Genomic DNA, 22,658 nt, shown 5'->3' with positions numbered 1-22,658 from the left:
TTTTATCACCTTTAAAAAAAATCATTAAAAATTACTAATTTTCAGGCATCTAAAGGGTTTGCTCCCCTTAGCAGATATTGCTGGCATAACGTCGATATATTGATTGGAAGTTATGCCAGTTATAGCTGTCAAAATAGTGTCTCCCATTTTTTATGAAACTGAATAAATTAAAAAACACACATTTATTGTAATTTGCAAAACGCAACTTTTCTCAATAAACATGGTCAAACAACTAGTCAAATCAAATATTTTAATTCTTCGGCTTCATCATCCACTACTCTCTGGCTCCAATCAAGAATTGTCAGAAGCTTCACCTTGCAGACCAGATCTTTGCCCCGTCTGGACCTATCCGAAAGTGGCTGCTGCTTGACAGACCACTGTAAGCCGGGTTAGGCCCGGTATAGGTATCAGCGTTTTTTTCACTAGTGTTTTTCAGACTCTTCTTGCAGGTGCGCGTGTCAGCAACACATTTTACAAAGTTCAAACATCATCAGAACAGTGAGTATGAAATTGACCAGATATTAAATTAATTACCAGATAATAATATTGAATTCATCACTGAGTGGTATTTATATCACACCATTTGTAAAAAAAATATACCACGACGGTCAGAAGACTCGATACAGAACACCCAGGCCTGAGAAAAATCTCATTTAATCTTTGTGTTTTTACCAGGAATTTATTTATTTATTTAACACTTTATATACATATACACTTTATATACATATACACTTTATATACATATACACTTTATATACATGTACACTTTACATACATAAAAGGGCGGGCATATTGCCTTAAGACAATTTCTTTCTACCTACCCAAACCGTTCAGTTTGAGAAAATTACAAGTACAAAGACATATTCTAAGGAATTATACTGAATCCTAAAATTTTATACTAAATCTTACACTAAGCTATGAAGAGAGGAGAGGAGGAGGGAAGGAAAGAAGGAGAAAGGAACAACTCAAACATTTAGATAGTCACATTTCAATCTTGATTTAAATGCAAATAAAGAAGGGCATCTCTAACATTAGTGGGTAGATTATTCCACAATCGAGCTACTGTGAAAGAGGCAAGAAATTAGAGCGATGAAAGGGTATAAAAAGGATACTCTCGTTACTAGAGCGAAGAGATAGTCCGTGTTGTAATAGAGGTTGGAAGAGCTTTCTCAAATTATTGTGAAGAAGTGATAGAATGTGAATGTCTATGCCTGATACTGAGCCAATGTAGTTGTGTGTGGTGTTCGATAATGTGGTCAAATTTTGGAAGGTCAAAGATATAACATATACGAACATTCTGCAATCGTTACAACCTATCAAACCGTTCAGAATCAGCATCTGGGTAACAGACATCTGCAAGGAGTGGGAGAAGTAAGCTTCGGACTAATGCCTGCTTAACATTGATTGGCAAGAAATTCTGCAACCTTTAAGTGAGCGCAAACTGCTATGAAGTTTGCGACTAACTTTGCTAACCTGATCGTGCCACTCTAAATGGTTATGTATGATAATACCTAAGTTTTTGAAGGAAGTCATGTCATCAAACCAAGAACCTTCTATTTGTGAGTCAAGCATCTTAGCCATTACACCAGAGGCCACCAATTATCTTAACTTATTAACTTATGTTTTTTTTTATTGGACTTTTTTCGTCAAAGTTTATTTTGTGTTCAGTTTGAGGAAACTTTTTATGAAAAAAAAAACATTTAGTGGCCAAATATTTAATTATAGACAATTTAATAATTTCTACAATAATGAAACTCCTCTTTGAATTCTATTTTACATATTGCAGAATTTTATACCAAAATAAAAAAAAATATCTAGTGAAAAAAAATTCGGATTGGCAATAGCGTATTTACCATTGAGATTCCTTATTACATGACCATAAATGCCAAATTCAAGCATATATGCATTTGATTTTCCAGTGAAGGGTGAATAGTGTGTTTACATTTCGAATGAAGTAAAACATCAGTTTTGAAAAATAAAATGATTTCATGTTTGTTTCATTCAAGTAATGTTAAAATAAATGCATAACATTTCACTGGAAAAAGACTGAAAGGTAATTTATGTTTTAAGAATTCATTTAAACACTTATTTACTATCCAATAATGGAATGAAATAACTCCATAGACATTTAAAAAAAACATGGTGTGTTAAATGCCTACATAGTTGTACAAATGTTTGAATTGCCATAGAAATCACTTCCTATAAGAATAGTCAACATTAGATTTCTCAATATTTTTAAAATATAGTTTTCTGAGTAACGAATTAAGACATTGAACTTCTTTTGTCATGAATTACTCAACAAGGTGTGGCAAACACCAGGATTTACCATTCAAGTGTCTCTGACACACTTGTGTATAATAATCACAAATACAAGATGTCGTAATGGCCAGGCCGGTATAGGAGGTGAACCAGGGGAGATGTCCCATCTGGAAAATCGTGCCCAATTACCTAAAAGCAAACAGAATCAATTGAGTAAATTTAATACATTTATTGCTTAGTTCTACAGTAAAAACTTCACAGTTTAAAAAATAAATGAGAGCAGACAGAAATAAAACATATTTTATATTATAATGTATTCAATTGACAAACCTGCCCCCCCTCTCCTCGATCCATATAACGAACTGTAACTCCAACTTTCAGTGCAGAACACAAAGCAATGATGTGTATGTGATCAGATTCTTTGTACATTGGCTCCACTTCCTGCAGACAACAATATTATAGCTACATACAGCATGCTACTTTAAAAGTAATTTTCATTTGAATTGTATCATATTATAAGGTACAGTTAGACCTGACAATAAAAAAACAGGTTTGTCCAAAAAAATGTGTAGAAAATTTCACTAATTTTGTCGATTTGGGATAAGCTTTTAACTTTAAAAGTGCAATATCTCACACCTAGTGAAATGTAGTTACCAACTTGTGCCAAAAACCCGACGATATAAACCTAGTAAAACACGGAACTAAGAGATAAAATATTTTTCATCCAATGAGTCAAGAATCCAGGAGTGATTAAGGCACTTCTCCCAAATAACAAAAAACAAACTTATTTTGTGCTTGTTTGCTTTGTTAGTTGGTTACATATTAAACAAAGCATTAAAAAAAAACTCACAGAAGGTATATTTCAATATATGCTAAAATAATTTTTAAATACTTTTTATTTTATTTGAATAATTATTTCTGAAATTTTATGATTCGGATTTGTAAGTAATCGTTAAATAATCGTAAAATACGAATTATATCCTGGGCCCCGATCACAATGGGAAGTTAACAGAGTTATCTTCGACTGTCTATAAAGAAAAATCGATATTTGTGTACGAAAATGAGTAAATTTGCATGAACATTTAAAGTATCTTCATCGGTAACCTATAATTGAACATGTTTAAAAGAAAAAAATGTAGGCATATTCTGCTTTTCATACAGAAAACTTAATTTTTATTTTTAGATAAAATTAAATATAAACGTTAACTTCCCATTGTAATCGAGGCCCTGGAACATTTTGTGCCAAACACATTTGTTTGGCCTTCTCTGTCAGGTATCTTTTATATCTGTGGAGGCTCGTTTGTAAATTGATTGTGTTTAAATGCCTAATCGGGAACACTTTTAAAACAGAATAAATGTTTACCTATATTTTTCCGTATACTTGTAGATTTTTATGAGGATCTACCAAAATTTAATTTAATTCTGCTGATTATTCCAATGTATGATAAGGTTTTATGTATTTAGTGGTAAAATAGCTTAAGCCTTGCTAAAAACCTAGGCGCTTAAAAACTAAAACTTGGTAACATTTTTTCAGGGGAAATAGTGGTGAGACAAGTTTCGGGGGACCAATAAAGGTCAACAACTTTTTTCCATCACTAGCCCCCCCCCCCTCAGGGATCTGCTGATTCTTCCATTGATCAATGGAAATTTGTGGTCCCCGACTATCAAAATTTACTTGATGGAGGTTGACAATGCTGGTAAAACCCAACCATAAGATGCATGGAAAGTATAACAGTTGAATGTTAACAACAGCTCAACTTCAAACAAAAGACAAAATTCGTTTAAACTGCTGATTAATGCATAAATATTAATTAAATGAAGAGTGATTTGAGAGTGATGATGGGAAAATATGTTAATTTAAGAGAACTAACTAGAACAAGAATAATTAACCATCTCCGTGGAAAAAGTTATGCCGAGAATGAAAAAAAAAACTGAATTTTATACCTGATGACAGAATTCCAAAATGGTACGATCTCCCTCTATGAAATTTTGATAGAATTCTCGATCAGTCTGAAGCTGTCCTGAAGCAATCAGTCGCAAATAAACAACAAAGTAGTCGGAATAACTCTGTTCGTTAAATATCTTATGCAGTTCTAGTCGAGAAGAGGTTGTATCTTCTTTACCAATATCCGCTCCAACTGTTTTTAATACTTCCATAAACTATAAAAAGAAGAAAGAAAATAACATTAATGTACTAACAATAATTCAACAATAAATTATTTAGATACTAAGAGAGAATATTGATACTTGTATGTCATTGGATACTTACAGTATCATAAAAGTCTTCCACTGTGAATTGAGAAAACCCTAATGAAACAAGTTCATCTTTTGATTTTCCAGCATAACTATAGAACTTGTCATATTCGTTTTTATCGGTTAGTAAATGTTCGAGATACGCGTATGAAAATGCCCGAAAAAAACAATTGCCGTCAGGTCTAGTCCTCCTAATGCATCTATACTTAGAAGACAGAAACTTAGCTTTCAAGCAATACACGGGATCATCTGAATATTCTTCTTCTAAGGTCGACAATGACTCCTGTTCTCCGATCAAAGGTATATTATCTGAAATCTAACCAATTTGTCAAATAATATAATATGCATATTTTCCTAAAAAAATTTAAGGATCATGTTAACATATTGCATTTTACCTCTTGTTCGATTTGTCTCTGTTGTTTCATAATAAGTTCATCCTGATTAATCGTACTTTCCGTGTTTTTTCCGGCACGGGCACCGTCATCTTCAACGCTCGCCATTTTTACCAATTTGACAAACGAAGCATTCCATAGATCTATTTACATTACAAATTACAACAGATCATAGACATTGGATTGAATATTGTTCTTCACATTTCTTAGTTATCATTGAATACTTATTTTGACAACAAATATTTTTCAATAAAAAAACTGGTTACTGCATCTACATCCAGATGAGTGACTGAGGTCATATTTCATCAACTAGTTATAGTTCTACATTATCTTTGATTATAAAAATTGTTTTACACAAATAAAAACGACTCGAGAACAAAAAAATATTCTAGTATAGTCTAATCTGAAAGTAAGAAATACTTTGTCATTTGTAGTATGTTGCCGGTACACGCTGTTCAAAAACACTGTGAATAGTACATGGACTTATGCACAAAAAAGGTAAAACATTATAGGATGGTTTACCGAACAGAAATACAATTATAATATACTTTTTAAAGGTATTTGAAAAACAATATTTTACGATCACATCCAAAAATGAAACAGCGCATTGTCGTGTTTAAAACATAATTTCCAGAGTTTCTCACAATTGCCACCAGTAGCAGCACGTCATGGTTCAAGAATTTTTATTAATGAAAAAATGTGCTTGCGTTAAGACTCCGTAAATTTTTATTTTTTTTGTTATCTGCAAAATTTTATAAAAATAATTCAAACAGCATGTGGCAGACTTTTTTTTTTAATTGCTTAAAAAATCAATTGAATTAGATAAATTTTAAGTAACTGTCAGCAATACGTCACGTGCTTTTTTATTCTTTATTTAGATTCTAAAAAAATGATTTTGTAAATTCCCTTTTTTTCGTTTTTCAAACACGGTTTGAAATTTTCCACTTTAATTTTTTTCTCAGAAACCTGCTACATTAAAAAAAATCATAAACCTTATTGCACCATCGACCAGCATTCGAAAATCTTTCATAAAATATATTTGAGGAACGCTCTCCTGTAAAAATAGTAATTGAAACTCAACACTGGCTAGAACTCTCCAGTTAGTGGTGAAAAAGCAAAAAAAAAACTAAGAAGAAAAAGAAGAAGAAGAATTACATTTAATTTTCAATTCGTAATCCATGGAAAACTGTTGTGACAGTCGGTTGCATGCTGATTAATTTGCAATTTTATTTTGTAATTTCAATGTGTACGTTTTCATCTAAAACATTAGTAATTAATTTTTAAATGGCCAACGTTGCACCACCAATTGACGAAGTATTTCAGGCAATACACGCATTGTATAATGATCCTAATCCCCAAGAAAAAGAAAAAGCATCAGACTGGTTGGGAAAATTTCAGAAATCGGTAAGACCTTCATCCGTTTTATGGAGTTAATTCGAAATAATAGCGATTAATAATGTACTTTCTACTAATCAAACATGAATTTTATAATCTACTTATAAATCGAATCTATTTTTATTTGTAGAATCGATACACTAATGAATTACCTTACATGTTTTCAGCTTCATTCGTGGCAAATATCTGATGAATTATTACAGCAGAAGAGGAGCGTCGAGTCCTGTTATTTTGGTGCACAAACTATGAGATCGAAAATCCAGCACTCATTCCACGAGCTACCTATAGAAGCTCACATATCACTAAGAGATTCACTGTTGGAACATATCAGTCGCGTAACTCCTGCTACAAATGCCGTGATTGTGACTCAACTCTCTTTAGCTCTAGCTGACCTTGCCCTGCAGATGACCTTGTGGAGCAGTCCTATTGCAGACCTTGTGGAAAGATACTCAGCCAGTAATGCGTGGGGTCTGCTGGAAATACTAACCGTTATACCCGAGGAAGTTATGTCACGCTCTCTAAGGCTGGGTGCCAATAGAAGAAATGAAATAAAGCAATACTTGACGACTAATTCTAGCATTGTTTGTGAGTTTTTGAGGGTAACATTAGATAACTCACTTGACAATTCGCTTGTAACAGTTAAAATAATAAAATGTTTAACGTCGTGGCTTTCTATAAATGCCATAGCTTCCGAAGAGATTGTAAAGAGTTCCGTAATCTCCCATACATTTCAAGTGTTACAAGAACGTTCCACATCCCTCGGACTTCACGAAGCTGCTTCCGACTGTATCTGTGTTTTGCTAAAAAATTTGGAGGAAAAAACTGAAAACAATATTGAAATTTTAACATTTCACAGTGTAGTTTCTTTGGAACCCTCGTACCATTTAGCTGTAGCGCATGAAGATCAAGAAAAGGCAATTAACTATAGTAGAATATTTACCGAATTAGGAGAGTCATTTCTAGAAAAAATTGTCAACTTCTGTCCCACCAAAAAGGAAAATCAGCATTTTGCAATAAAATCATTAGATCTAGTTTTGGTGTGCGTCGGTCACCACGACTACGAAGTTGCGGAGATTTCCTTCAACCTCTGGTACCGACTCTCGGAAGAGTTGTACAATAGAGAAAATGAAGAACTGATAAGTGTGTTCAAGCCGTATGCTGAACGCCTTATTGGTGCACTCTGCCGACATTGTCAGATGGAACCAGACCACCAAGGATTATTGGACAAAGACGATGAATTCTATGTAAGAAATTAATCCTCACAGTTTTTTCCCGAGTTTTACACTATTATGGTATATTATATGAGTGTGTTTTTCTTTCAGGATTTTAGACAAAAAGCTCTAGACTTGACCAAAGATATGGTTTTCACTATTGGATCCAGTCACTGCTTCCAACAAATGTTTATTTCCTTACAAGTACCTAATGTGAGTTGGGAACAAACTGAAGCGGTTCTATTCTTCATGCAAGCTATCGCAAAAAATATATTACCGTAAGTATGTTGTAGTGTTTGCATATTGCGGTCCTAAGTATTTAGTGATACATACAACACCATTTACTAACCGAAATAAGAGGGATACATTCCACACAGTAACGTGTAAATAAATTATACTAAAAAGAAAATACTGGATCTTGTATAAAAATCAATTCAGGATTTCAAAAAAATTTAATCATTTACTATTTATTGTATCATATTTTTTTTCTTAAATTTAACGTGATATCATTCACTATCATATACGAGGGTAAGGTGAAAAGTTCTCGGCCTGACAATGAAAGGCTGCGATTTTCAGTTAAAAAATTATTTTATTTTTCTACATAATCTCCCTTGACTTCAACACACTTAGTCCAGCGTTTTTCCAACATCAGTATTCCTTCTCGGAAGTGAGAGTCTGGAAGGCTGTGAAAATATTTATCTACGACCCTCTCAACTACTTCTTTGGACGTTTGAATAAATTTCCTTAGGAGTTAATCCATCCAAAACAAAGAATTTTATGACTGCATGATATTCAAGTTTATCCATGTTAACGAAAAACATGCAAGACGTCCACTGCAAACATTTAGTGTGAGCAAACTACTTGAGAGGACAAGTTGATACTTGTCATACGAACTAATGACATGTGCACCCAGGCAGGCAACATAAATTTTTGCTGATTGCAATGCTATCTCTGGGTCAGGCCGAGAACTTTTCACTTTACCCTCCTATTATACGCTAAGTAAGTAAAAAATCAGTGTAGAGCATTCCAATAACGAATAGTTTAATTGTATTACTATTACGCATTGTCAAATTAATATTTTAAAAAATATATGTATAATTTTTGGAATGCGTCATTTATTTATTTATTAACTGTGTTAAATGGGGTTCCAGTGTAGTTTATAGTTTCCAGTGAGTTACTAAGTATCTATAACTGTAGAGAATTGACTTTTCACAACAAAAAAAATTCACCCCTTTTCTGTAGTAATACAGGGTGTTCTTTAAACCCTGTCACATCCGAAACCACGATGATCAGTATGAGCAAGAAGACATATTGGCACATTGAAATAAATTTTTAGAATGACTAAAATTATAAAAAATAAAATATTTAACAAAAACAAATGGTTGCTTACTTCTACAGGGGAGAAACGAGGAGGGGGGAGGGGGAGTCTGATACACCATCAACCGCGCAACCGCGCCCCCCTCGCTTCTCCCCTCCAGAAGTTAGCAACCATTTGTTTTTTTTTAATATTTTTTTTTTTTAAATTTACTTTGTTCTAAATATTTTTTTGAATATGCTAATATGTCTTCTTGCCCATACTGATCATCCTGGTTTAGGATGTGATGGGGTTTAAAGAACACCCCTGTATAATTGTACAAAATAATACGTGATATCCTGCGCTGGTCTCAAAATATGGTCACAAGTACCTTCCTTGCCTTTCCGGGAAGTTTTGTTTTCACTCCTTCAAGATTCACCATTGTGAATATAAAATATTTTTATTGCAGTGAAGAATACGAAGTTGTTCCTAAAGTAGTGGAAGCTATATTGAGCTTGCCGGACAGTGCACACGTTGCAGTGAGATATACATCTGTCCTGTTGCTGGGTGAGTTGTGTGAGTGGATCGACAAGCACCCCGAGTGTCTCCAAGCTACTTTGGAGTGTATACTTCGAGCTTTGCAACATGTATCCCTGGCTCCAGCAGCTGCTCACGCACTTCAGGTATACATTTATAGTATTTTTTAAATTATTAATAAAACATATAATACATAAAGTAGATATTATACTGTAGATAAAAAGAAAACATGTGACAATACATAATATCAGTTAATACAATCTAAAATAGTAAGAAAACATAATATTAGAAACCTAAAACACAGTATCATACACTATCTATATAAATTACATTAATAAACATCCATCGAAAATATTTAAGTAATATTGTTTAATTGCGACACTTTTGGGTTTGCTATTTGACTTTTCCTTTTTTAGTTCATCGGGCAGTTTATTAAATTGGGAATGGCCAATATTTTCCAGAGATGTTTTGCCTTTTATGTCTTTTTGTTCCAAAGCATACTACAGAGGAAATCCCACTGGGTGCAATTAAAAAAAGCTTTTTGAGGAAAATTATCATAGATTAAAAAAGTTTTTAAAAATCGTTTACCTATAGCCAAGGTCTGTTCAGGGCGCATGGAAGAAATGCCCAGCCTCAGTGTCACAACACACTACCGCACTCCTTCGTGCTCCTTGAACTTAGAATCGGGTTGTAGTCCCGTGGCTAGTGTCTCAGACTCACGGATCAAAGATCCGTGGTTCGAATCCCACTCTACCCCAACTTGATTTCCATTTTCTAATAGTGAGTTATTTACAACTCGTTGAAAATGGCCCTCAAAAATAAATATTTGCGTAAATTATAAGAACGCAAATATTTCTTTAAAAAAAAAAAAAAAAAAACTTATCGTTAGTCCACAAATAGTAGAAAATCATTTTTTGGAATTATCTGTTAGGACTTTAAATAATTTATATGTGTGAAAAACTTGTATTTTCGCGGTGTTCTATTATTTTTTTAAAAATGTATTGATAAAAAACTTTGCTACTCATATAAAACGATTTTTACTCTCCCCTGAACAGGTTTGGGTCTCATGAGTTTTAGGCCGACGATATGTTATAAGGATTATTTGCCTGTTCCTACTTAGGCTTTTGACTTGTTGAGGATTTATAGTCTTTTTGGTTGATTTGACAGTTCCTACTAATGGTTCTAACTTGCTGAGAATTTATAGTATTTTTGGGTGATTTGCCGGTTCCTCCCACTAATGCTTTTAGCTTGTTGAGAATTTCTAGTCTTAATTACCAGAGTCTTTATATATTATCACTGATGGACATGATTTGTACATTTATTTTTTTTAAATGTTTTAAATTTGAATTACTAGCGCTTTTGATTTTTTGAGTATTTCAGGTCTCCAGATTAGTAAATGTAAAATATTTCAGCTTTTTAACTTCACAAGGATCAACCGATGTAAGAATTGAATAAATATGGATGTTCCAACACAGGCAAAAATGGTGAATGTTACACAGCATGTAAAGTGCCCATTCATATTCTCTTCTCTAAAACATTCTCCATGTCTGTTGTAATGTTTTGAATATGTTTATTTTTTAGGGAATTTGTAGCGCTTGTAGGGATCATATGGGTGTACATTTATCTGGACTTCTTCAAATAATACACAGTCTTGATTCTTTATGCTTATCCTCTGAAGCTTCAATAAACGTACTGCGAGGAGTTGCCGCTATTATTGGACGTCTGCCGCATGAACAGGTATTTTTAATCTAAATTTTCCATTAGAAAGAGCTAAGAAATTTAAATTTGTCTAAATGTTATATTTGAAGCGCTAACTTTATGGTTATTCATTATAATAAAATAAATAAAACAACTTTGTTTTCAGCCACTTATTTTTTTTTTTCTACCGACCGGTTTCAAAGCTATACAAGCTTCTTAATCAAGGTATCTTAAATAATGAATTCTATCCTATTTTATTCTATCAGTATTGTGCTACACATATGGGGCTAATAAATCAAATCTTTTTGTCTATCAAGGATGGGAAGCGGACTAAAGGAAATATTGTTTATTTTGTTATTTATTGTTTTTTTCTTATTATGAATCGCTTTTTCAATTTCTAAGATTTCCAAGTTGTTTAATTTTTATATTTTCACGTATAATAAATCTAGCATATGTCAATTAAATTTTAATGATTGTGATTTAGTCTACATTGAAAAAAGTAAAAGAAACTTAATATTAGAGTAAAAGAACACTTAAGGGTGCCTAAATATGAATAATTTTTCTGAATTCGCAAACCATCTAATAGAAAATAATCATAATTTTAATAAAGACACTGGGTTAAAAGTTCTTCATGTTGAATATAAAACATTAAAATTAGACAACTTGGATTAATTAGAAATGAAAAAAGCCGTTCATAATAAGAAAAAAATAATAAATAACCAAATAAACAATATTTCCTTTAGTCCACTCCTGTCTAGTTTTGAGCGTATCCATTTTAAATTATACTTCCCATCCTTAATAGACAAAAAGACTTGATTTATTAGTTCAATATGTGTAGCACACTGATAAAATAAAATAGGATAGAATTCATTAGTTAAGTATACCTTGATAAAGAAGCTTATATAACTTTGAAACTGGTTGGTAGAAAAAAAAAGTGGCTGAAGACAAAGTTGTTTTATTTATTTTATTAAAATTTGTCTACTTGTGAAGTACACATTGTGAAATGAGAAATACTTGTTTTTAAATCTATGTTAATATCGAATATTTAGTTGAATATAAAATTTGGATAGAAAAAAAAACAAGAAAAGGGATTTCATTGCCCTTAATAGGATACAGTTTATTATCACATTCTATAAAAAAATATTTTATTATTTCTGATTTCTACTTAGCGAATGAATAAAATAGTATTTTCATGCTGTGACTTTTTTTAAGGTCACCGTCGCTATGCGTGAGGCATGTTCAGTACAACTAACAGCCTTAGCAACATTGAGTGCTCACAATGTTGCAATCAGTAAGGAAACAACGTCAGATCCCACCCTTTGGCTCGACAGATTATCTGCTTTGTTCCGCTACTGTAAACTGATTTCTCTTTCTGCAACTGAAATCCACCCCTGTTTAGTTGTTTTTACTGAAGCCTGGCCAATACTGTCTGCAGCAATGGAAAGGTACTATTCTTATTGTTAAAATTACTACAGGTATATCAATCTCTGAGAAAATAACAAGAAAAAATAATTGTGTTATGCGCTTAGTTAATGCATTGCTATCATCCTTTAAATTCAACAAATTAATGCTCCTAGTTTTGGTGTACATTACGGTATACATATAGAATTAAGAATAGTCCAGAAACCGCATACGCGCGCATCAAACAGATGGCGACTAAACTACTTTTAAAGGAGTAGTTTTACATTTTAACCCATTATTTTCTTTAAAGACATTGCTCTTCATTTGATTTCAACTATGCCGTGTTTTGTCGTTTTTTTTTGTACTCGCAGGAGTTACGACAAACGCATTTTGGGATAGAATATTATTTACATAAAGGTATGGTAATAATAATAATATAGTAACAAGTAATAATATGTACATAAAACTGAAATAAGATAGCAAGTTAAGTATATAATACAAAGAAATTAAAACAAATAATTAAAATTAATATTAAACATTTGCATATAGTAAGAAAGAAATATCCGAGGAAAAAAAGAACTTAAAACTAAATTTCACCTTCCACGTACCTCCTCAAGTAGTAATTTTTTTAATGAATATAGTCAAATGTTTTATTCATAGACCTACCATTGTGCATATACAAAATAATAGCAAAATACCAGAATGCATATATAAAAAAATGGAAGGATGTTGTTTTTTTGTGTGTAAAAAAAGTTTGTTTTTAAATGTTTATAAACAGAATTAGCTTTTTATGGATCCCAATCAGATTCTTTCCTTACACCTCTTATAATTTCTTCCCATTTATTTCTTTTTAACGGATTTTCAGTGATGATAAAATAATATTAACTGACATTTAATAAATTTTTGAAAATCGTATTCCTACCTAAAATACACCCCTTATGGTAGAAAAGCAGAGTTTGACACTTGCGAAAAGAATTCTATATTTGAAAATGAATTATTTTATGTTTTGGAATTCAACCATAAACAAGTACCTGGGTACCTGCTTAAACTCAATATTTGAATATTAATAAATTTTAGTTTTGGAATTGAATCATAAACAAGTACCTAGGTACTCACTCATTAATGAAAAGGCTCTTTTCTTTTATCCAAACAGTTTTTGCACACTTTCACGACACAGTCCTTTTTCTTTTCATTTCTTTCGGTTTCAAATTAAATGTCAAGCTCACGCAAAATCCGGCTGGCGATTAAAGAATGACTAAATTCGCATTGGGCATGAGTCGGGTGTCATAATTTTAAAGGGCTCAGGGTAAAATGCGGTCTGATTTTTCTTCATTAACACGTAATCCTGTATTTTCTCCCTTGATTATGGCACTAGAGCAGTAATTTTTGCACGAATTTGATTTGAGCACGACAAGGACTCTTAACCAATCACATGAGGAGATAAAACGAAAAACTAACCCTTATTATGAATATACACGGTGTTCACTAAACCCTGTCACACCCGAAACCACGATTATCAGTATGAGCAAGAAGACATATTGGCACATTTAAATAAAGTTTTAGAACGAATAAAATTTTAAAAAATCAAATGGTTGCTTACATCTACAGGGGAGAAACGAGGAGGGGAGAGTCTGATGTATGGTAGGCCGTGCCTCCCTCGCCCGCCTCAGTCCGAGCATTGTGAAGCTTGGCTTATCACGGTTTCTTTACTATGATCGACTAATATTTTACGTGTATCCACACTATTCAATTATGTCGATAAATCGAATGTTATGGTTTTTGAAAGAAATGAAAGTACGACTAAATGTGAAATTACTGTGAATGGAGTTATACTAAAACAAGTAGAGGAATTTGTGTATCTGGGAAGTATGTTCACTAGGGATGGAATGACTGAGAAAGATATTGAAAGGAGGGTGAGTGCTGGGAACAGAGTAAACGGTGCACTTAAATCGACCTTGGCAAATAAATGTTTGTCACAAGAGGCAAAATTGGCAGTTCACAGCGGAGTCCTGGTTCCGTCCCTGATGTATGGGAGCGAAGTATGGACTTGGAAAAACAGGGATCAAAGTAGGCTGAATGCTGTTGAAATGCGATCTCTCAGGCGAATGTGTGGTAAAACAATGTACGATAGATGCACAAATGTTGAGATCCGTACATTATGTAAGGCTGAGGCAAGCATTATCGACAAAATCAAGAAAGGAGCTCTGCGCTGGTTTGGACATGTAGAATGAATGGACAGCGAAAGAACGGCTAAGAATATTTACAATGCGAATGTTGATGGATGCAGAAATAGAGGAAGACCGAGAAAGACATGGCATGACCAAATCCAACAAATACTTAAAGATAGACATGTCAAAAGTCGGAATAATCGGCGCGCGTGCATGAGAAGATATATGAATGTAGAGGAAGCGAGATCTGTATGCAAAGATAGAGTGTTGTGGCGTTCTATCCCTTCTGCCTACCCTTACGGGGAAACAGCGTGATGGTTTGTTTATTGTTTGTTTGGAATTTTAACCAAGAAATTTATAGCAGATATTGAGAAAAATTTACAGAACAAAATATGATAGTCGAGGTATTTTAATGTTTGATGTGCCCTTTCCAAAATTATATGCACGTCAGATATCATTCTAAAACGCCTTTACTGACACGTCTTAATGCTAAAACATAATTTTATCCACATTATTTCATTAAAACATTATCAACATCACAATGCCAAAAATATATTTCACTGCTCTGTCACACTGTTTTAAGGTTACAAGATTTTACGATAATTTATACTCCACACCTATTTTATAATTTCACTTATAACTTACACGCTTATTTAATAATTCCTTAAATATGCTTCATTATGATTTCGATAATCATACACTTGACATGGATCTACCTCGGACTGGTCATGATAAAAATGTTCGTTCATATCAAAACTGTAACGGTTGTTACCCTGTAAGCTTTGTACTTAATGTGCAAAACATACAGTAGGTAATGTATGATTAAACATGAAATTTATTTATTTATTTATATATACGCCCAATGGGCATTTTTAAGGACACATTTATACATAGAAAATTATTATAACAAAATTAGAAAAACTCAATGGTTTATAGTAGACTTTGTGGGAGTGGAAGCGGGAGAGAGGTGTTTGTAATTGAATTTGATTCAGTGATCGTTTGAAAGAAGACAACATGTTATCAAAGAAATCAAGACTGGTATGTTTGTTGGCAGACCTAAGAATTCTGGGCATAGGGGAATGAAAACCATAGTTAGTTCTATGGTTATCGGTATGAAAGAGTAAGTTTTGTCTGAGGTTTCTAGTTGGGATATTAATTTTATTGAGCTCAGTTGTTATGTTAAAACTGAAAGAATAAAGATCTCAGATATAATATCCCCTCCGCTCTGAAACAATTATTATTAATAAACAAACAGGACTTGTCACTTATTAGCAATTATCGTAAAATCTTATAACCTCAAAACAGTGTGACAGAACAGTGAAATATTTTTTTCGCATTGTGACGTTGATAATGTTTTGATGAAATAATGTGGATATAATTATGTTTTAGCATTAAGACGTGTCAGTGAAGTCGTTTTAGAACGATATCTGACGTGCATATAATTTTGGAAAGGGCACATCAAACATTTAAATACCTCGACTTTCATATTTTGTTCTGTAAATTTTTCTCAATATCTGCTATAAATTTCTTGGTTAAAATTCCAATTGTTAATATTTTAATTGAATACTGTGGATACACGTAAAATATTAGTCAATCACAGTAAAGAAACTGTGATAAGCCAAGCTTCTCAGTGCTCGGACTGAGGCGGGCGAGGGGGGCGCAGCGCGCGGCAATCCAGACACCAGACATCAGACTCTCCCCTCCTCGTTTCTCCCCTGCAGATGTAAGCAACCATTTGATTTTTTTAATATTTTATTTTTTAAATATTTTATTTTTAAAAATTTTATTCATTCTAAAAATTTATTTAAATGTGCCAATATGTCTTCTTGCTCATACTGATAATCGTGGTTTCGGATGTGACAGGGTTTAATGAACACCCTGTATAATAAGCTCAAAAAAGGCAAAAATAAAATATTTGTGTACTTATTTCTTTATTAATCTGGTTCTAAGAAATAAAATATTTTTTGACCAAAATTTTTTTTTGTTTTGTTTGCAAAAGTTTTGATGAAATTTTTTGTGTGTTTGAGTGGGTCCCTGGATGGTTTAGGTTCACAATTGGACCCCGTAGGTGGAAAATTCGAATATCGAAAAAACGTTTGCGGAACCAGCTAATAGCAGGCAAGCCAATGTTCGGGCAGGACAACATCTGTCGGGTCCGCTAGTATTTTATAAAACAGATTAAAGATTTCTATAATAAATTGCTACTTTCACTGCAAATAAACCATAATATTCTTATATATTTGGTAGAAGAAAAATAAATTTGCTAATAACAAAATATTTGTTTTTCAGGTACTGCGAAGATTTGCGTATTATGGAAAGATTATGCAGGTGTCTTCGATTTGCTATAAGATCGCTTGGAAGACAGGCATCTATTCTCTTAGAACCTTTATCCAAGCAAATGGTTTTGACATACAATGTACACAGGCATAGCTGTTTCCTCTATTTAGCAAGCATTTTAGTAGATGAATTTGCCGGTGAACCAACATGCAATATGGTTCTGACAGAAATGCTTCAGACTCTTATCGGTCCATCTTTTGAGCTTCTCATGTGTCCTTCTGGATTAAGTCAAAACCCAGATACAGTAGATGACTTATTTCGTTTGTGTTTACGCTTCTTGCAGAAACTTCCTTTAGATTTTTTGAATAGTTCCGCAATTGAGCCTGTCATAAAATGTGGGCTTCAAGCTTGCTCTCTTGATCATAGAGACGCAAATTCTTCTGTAATGAAATTTTTCTGTGATTTGGTGCACGTTGGACAACCAAAGGGTTCTCGCCAAGACTGTATTGTACCCGTTATGCACCTTTTATCATCACATGGAGAAGCCATTGTAGCTAACTTGACCCATGCGAGTGTATTCTGTATACACTCTTACATGCTTTCTGATGTTTCTGAAGTTTTGTTAGAAATGTTGCTTCTGAATCGATCTCAAACTATATTATGGATAGAAAATGCTTTAAAGAAACTACCACAAAATGGTACCTTCGCCACATCTGATCAGCTGCAACAATTTCATTCTACTGTTAGCAGGTAAGGAGATATTTTATTTTATGTAAACACTAATTTTATTCCATTACAAAAACATTCAAATTAATATTATATGTAAATGATTGGATAATAATTTAGAAAAAATATGTATTTATTTACATGGAAATCTTTTTTTTTTTAATAAACACATTGTATAAGAAACAATTTAAAGAAGTAAGACAAATTACAGATTTCACAATCATATTTATTATGGATTCATAAGGAGAAGAGAAAAAATTAAACAGTACTAAAAAAAGAAATATTATAATTAGATAAAAAGTATTTAAGAGGGAGAAGACATGGTATAGTGCCGTCCCTACTCTCCTCTCCTCTATCTCTGTTTCCATGATTATTTATATTTACAACTAAAATTTCACAAACAACAACTCATTACTCATTAGTTACAGGTAGTAGGTATATGTAAAAGTTAATCGGAAGATAAATTTGAAATGTCTTTAACAGACCTGATACAGTGTAATATGTGGATGTCATTATAGGTAGTCTGTTTTCTTCGAAGGGTGCTATTTTTCATATAAATAATTAGTTTGTAAGCGCAGAATGTCAAGGAGTTCAGAATGATGAGTTCTACGGGCAGGTACTCGATATGAAACGTTTCCAAAAATGTGTGGTCTATCATTTAGGTTATTAACAATTTTATATCTAACATGATACTCCGAGTTGCGAGATTTCAATTTTATGAAAATTTGCAGACCTATTTGAAAACATAACATTATTTAAAAAATCTAACTGTCTAAGAAAACAGTTTTGAATATGTTCGATGCGGTTTTTATAAACATTATAATTGAAGATTCCAAAATCGGAGAACTAAACTCTAAAGCTAGGGTTTCCTAAGACAGCGGTGTCCGTATTTTAACGGCCGTAGTGAACGGTGATGCGGTGGACAGCTGTCATAACGTTGACTAGAGAGTGGTTTCCTAGGCAAACACCATTTAACACCGTTTCCCTAGGAAACCACTCTCTAGTCGACATTACGACGGCTGTCCACCACATCACCGTTCACTACGGCCGTTAAGATACGGGCGCCGCTGTCCTAGGAAAATTTAGCTTAAGACGCCACATACAAAAAAAAAGTTTTCTAAATCCTAACATTTCGTAAGCTTTTTCTACAGTATTTTTAATATGTTTGTTATACGTAAGTTTACTGTCAAGTACAACACCAAAGTCACGGACTTCTGATGAAGAAATTATTTATTTCTGCTGTATTAAGTTAGTTCATAATATTTTAAGAACTTTTATAAACTTTTAATAACATCACAATTTTTTATAAAAAGTTATCAAGAACATTTTTCAAATAAATTTGAAATAATAATTCATTTTTAATTTATAATCGACTCATTGATTTTATATGTCTAGTTTATTTTTTGAGAACGATACTATAAAAATAAATTTGCTGACACATTTTAACATGAATAAACAATCATTTTTAATACATGTAGTGTATGAGTTACCGCGACTTGCTGGTTCGTCTGCCGCAGTTAGACTTCCCGGCATATGGTAAAAGAAGCAAAGTTCAAACAGAAGCCACCGATTACAACAGGTTGACAGTGATTTGTTAGATAAGAAATAAACTGTCGCATAAGATCACTGTGAATGCCAAGATGTTCGATCATTCATCATCATCATCACTCTCTTTCCTCACCTAATGGTGCATAGGGCACTGCATTTTTACACCAATCGCAGCGTATCTTGATATTTTTTGTTACATGAAGGTAAGATTATCAGTCTTACACTTCAGGTACCAGTCCAGGTAATATGAAATATTCTAGTGTGAAAACACCCTTTTAAATAAATATTTCATTTCAACCATGTCGGAATCGAACCCGAGACCTCTTGCATGGTAGGCTTACGCGCTGACCGCCGAAAGCCGACTTTAATAGAAGGGTAAGATGATTTACTCTATCAAAGACTTTCAAATAGTCAGTGTAGATAGCATATACACCCATGGACAAAAAAAGTTTTTTTTTAAATATGTTTTAGTAGATCTAGTGACTAAGTCATATTTCCAAGTAAAATATAAAAATAAAAGCCTATGAAAAATTTATAAATAGGGTTTTTTTCCAGGCAGTAGCTCCACTACCATTGTTCTCGTACCGACGTAATTGATTTATGGTACTGTATTTGTATTGGCCCTGGCAAACAATTACATTTGCTTAATAGATTTGTGTAAAGGATAAACAGACTTATATTTAAAACAGAGGAATATAAATATAAAGCTTATGTTTCGGGTTCAAAGGTATTTTAATATTTTGTTATATCACCTTTGCTCTTAATTACCAAAGAAATTATTTCTGGCATTGATGAATATTTTTTTTTTTTCAATATCCAATGATATTTCATATTCCCAAACATGGTTGATGATTTCAATCAATTCCTGGGTGTTTTTGCCCTGTTTCTTCGCAATTTTTTGTTTCATTATTGTCCATAAATTTTCTACCGGGTTAAAGTCCGGGCTGTTTCCAGGCCAGCTCGGCGATGTAACTTCAAAAGACTCTTTGAATTCAGTAACCTATAACAAACATATGGTATTACAGATCAAGTTACAAAAATTTAGATTAATAAAATAAAGTTATATACTCTCAGATTGAGCTCGATGGCAAGGTGCAGAATTATCTTGGGATACGGGATTTGATCTGAATTGTATTATGTCTTCAACTGTGGGAAACGCATGATTCTCCAAAACTGTTTTATATTTTATAGTATTCATGTTGCTTTGGACTATCTGAAGTGTACCCAAACCATGAGCTGTCATGCACCCCCATATCATGACATAGGGTAAATGCTTTACGGTTCGGGTAGCACATTTAGGGTGATGAATTTCTTAGAAATAGTGACAGGTAAACTTATAGTTTGGGATAGCAGGTAAGTGCGAACTTTTTTTTGTCCATATGTACTTGAGTTTAATTTTTAATTTGGGAGAAAAAGTATTGAGTGAATTCAGCTAGATTAGAACAAAAACACTGATACGCATATTTTATAATCTTTATCTTCTTCTCTGTCGTTCCTCAGTTCTGAGGGTCCTGATCGTTGGTACTCTCCCCAGCCATTCCATTGACTATGTGTCTCCACCCTTCATGGCCCTGTGCCCTCTCCACAGCTCCATATAGGGTCGCCTGTGACATTGTTTTAACCTGGTCGATCCATCGAGCTGCAACTGCTTCTTCCTCCTGGCACACTGCCCATGATTATTATCTTCTCCAGATTTTCTGGGTCACGTCTAGCTATGTGTTCGAAGAACTGCAGAATACGTTGGCAGCATATGGCCGATAGGCAAACTTTTATGTTGAATTCCTCCAGTATGGAGACATTTATACTTCTGACATTCCATGGTATTCTCAGCACGTGTTTTAACTGTCCACTTATAATAATCTTTATAATATACCTTGAATGAATAAATTTATGATTAGCTTGTATGATTCTTTAAAGAAATTTTCTTATGATCCATCTTAATATTTATATTTTTATACATATTTCTTTATATTTATATTTTGGGGGTATTCTAACTGGTCATAAATAATCAATTAGAAATTAACGGATCAGGTTGTGGCAAAGCAGGGTTTGAACCTCGGATCTCTGATTTACGATCTGCGACACTACCAGTGTATCACAACCGAATCAAATTACTGTGGTATTTGCAAAATTTTATTTTGTGCTTTTATTTTATCTCAACTTACAGAAACTATTGAATTTGTTTTTACCAATAAAAAATAACCATGGTTTTGTATCAGAAAATGGGATCCAAATAATTAAGGATCTGGTGGCTTTCCTTACTAACTTCCAACTCTGAAGAAGCTGTCTTATAAAGAACTGATACAATTTTTTTTCCATCACCAAAGTTATAAAATTTACACATTTCTTAATATTGTTTCAGATCCCAATCAGGAAAAGAGATAACGCAAGCACTCAGAGACTTTGCAAGACTTTATAATTAATTTATTATTCTATGACGTGTACATAAGATGTTCCAATTCAATACATGTTTCAGAATAATTATAAATTTTCTACTCCTTTAAGTAAACATTTAATATTTAAGAAGACATTGTAATTTGTGATAGATATGTTCAGTTTTTATGGGCGTAATATGCGCGAACCTCAGTTTTTGTAAATTGAATACTTTTAAATTGCATAAGTATTCTTTATAACGATTGTTTAAAAATACATAATAACAGTTGCTATTTTTATCCAAAATAAAAACACTAGTTGAGTTTAAACATGTACATGTTTTGTCAAAAACACAATCTGATCATGTGCTATTTTTTATTTTAATAATTACCTAGTCATTTTTAAAAAAATGGATTCAATTGAAATTAAAAAATTGGAAAAATTGTGATTCAAATCTTAATTATAAAAATTATGGTTCGCGCCAATTACGGTTCCCCTTGTGTCAACTCACCAATATGCGCGGGAACATATTTATAATGCAGTATGGAATTAATTGTTTTTTTTACCTGACTTATTGTACAATATTTTAAAAGTAAACTTGTGATTTACTTTTGCTGTCCCATTATTAAAATCATAAACATACAGACATTGTATATTTTTAAAATTCAATACATAGATTCTATGAAACTTTTTGTTTCTTAAACAATTATTTTCCAGATAACCATAACCATTAGGCAGTTTTTTTTTTTTATAGTAAGATTCTTTTGATGTTATTGAATAAATACATTCACACACATCTTATATTATTATATATGTTTACATAAAAACTGAAATCAGAAATTTAAATGTTAGCATTAAGTTTTTTCTTTTAATATTATGTAATGTATATTTTATAAATGGATGTATAGTTTTTATAGGTATAAAATAGAAAACTGCTGAATATTTCAATAGAAATCGGTGTATTAAAAAATAATAAAAATCATTCATTTATATCTTTTCAATATAATTACATAGTTGGTTCTTTTTGTTACCAGTATGTACAGAACAGGCCCAATATGTACATTACTCATTAAGGCAGTAAAGTTAACTAACTAGCGACCACACCTTGAACTTTATTGGATATGAT

The 22,658-nt window shown here is 32.6% G+C and overlaps 2 protein-coding genes across 2 annotated transcripts; one reads left to right on the top strand and one right to left on the bottom strand.

Annotated features, from left to right (window-relative positions):
* Positions 1-1,699: 1,699 nt before the first annotated feature.
* LOC148273238 (ubiquitin thioesterase otubain-like) lies at positions 1,700-5,019 on the bottom strand. Its single transcript, XM_088238971.1, has 5 exons — positions 4,908-5,019; positions 4,529-4,828; positions 4,204-4,419; positions 2,590-2,700; positions 1,700-2,448 (listed from the first exon to the last, which is right to left on the bottom strand). The coding sequence occupies exons 1-5, from the start codon at positions 5,010-5,012 to the stop codon at positions 2,362-2,364; spliced, it is 819 nt and encodes a 272-aa protein (XP_088095097.1). The 5' UTR covers positions 5,013-5,019; the 3' UTR covers positions 1,700-2,361.
* A 1,056-nt stretch (positions 5,020-6,075) lies between these two features.
* Tnpo-SR (transportin 3) lies at positions 6,076-22,333 on the top strand. The gene is made up of 8 exons (XM_088238969.1): positions 6,076-6,308; positions 6,467-7,543; positions 7,622-7,788; positions 9,274-9,487; positions 10,923-11,078; positions 12,252-12,484; positions 16,898-17,635; positions 21,522-22,333. The coding sequence occupies exons 1-8, from the start codon at positions 6,189-6,191 to the stop codon at positions 21,580-21,582; spliced, it is 2,766 nt and encodes a 921-aa protein (XP_088095095.1). The 5' UTR covers positions 6,076-6,188; the 3' UTR covers positions 21,583-22,333.
* The last annotated feature ends 325 nt before the right edge of the window (positions 22,334-22,658 follow it).

Source organism: Micrasema longulum, unplaced genomic scaffold (assembly GCF_059751315.1).
Source record: "Micrasema longulum isolate JH-2025_06_02 unplaced genomic scaffold, ASM5975131v1 h1tg002029l, whole genome shotgun sequence".
Taxonomy (NCBI): domain Eukaryota; kingdom Metazoa; phylum Arthropoda; class Insecta; order Trichoptera; family Brachycentridae; genus Micrasema; species Micrasema longulum.
This window is presented reverse-complemented; position numbering and strand designations above follow the sequence as displayed.

Excerpts from the sequence above, each read along its gene's own strand:
- Tnpo-SR (XM_088238969.1), top strand. The coding sequence starts at position 6,189 with ATGGCCAACGTTGCACCACCAATTGACGAAGTATTTCAGGCAATACAC. Across the intron at positions 6,309-6,466 it reads TGGGAAAATTTCAGAAATCG|CTTCATTCGTGGCAAATATC; the intron begins GTAAGACCTTCA and ends ACATGTTTTCAG. Across the intron at positions 17,636-21,521 it reads TTTCATTCTACTGTTAGCAG|ATCCCAATCAGGAAAAGAGA; the intron begins GTAAGGAGATAT and ends ATATTGTTTCAG.
- LOC148273238 (XM_088238971.1), bottom strand. The coding sequence starts at position 5,012 with ATGGCGAGCGTTGAAGATGACGGTGCCCGTGCCGGAAAAAACACGGAA. Across the intron at positions 4,829-4,907 it reads AGAGACAAATCGAACAAGAG|ATTTCAGATAATATACCTTT; the intron begins GTAAAATGCAAT and ends CAAATTGGTTAG. Across the intron at positions 2,701-4,203 it reads TTTTGGAATTCTGTCATCAG|GAAGTGGAGCCAATGTACAA; the intron begins GTATAAAATTCA and ends TGTTGTCTGCAG.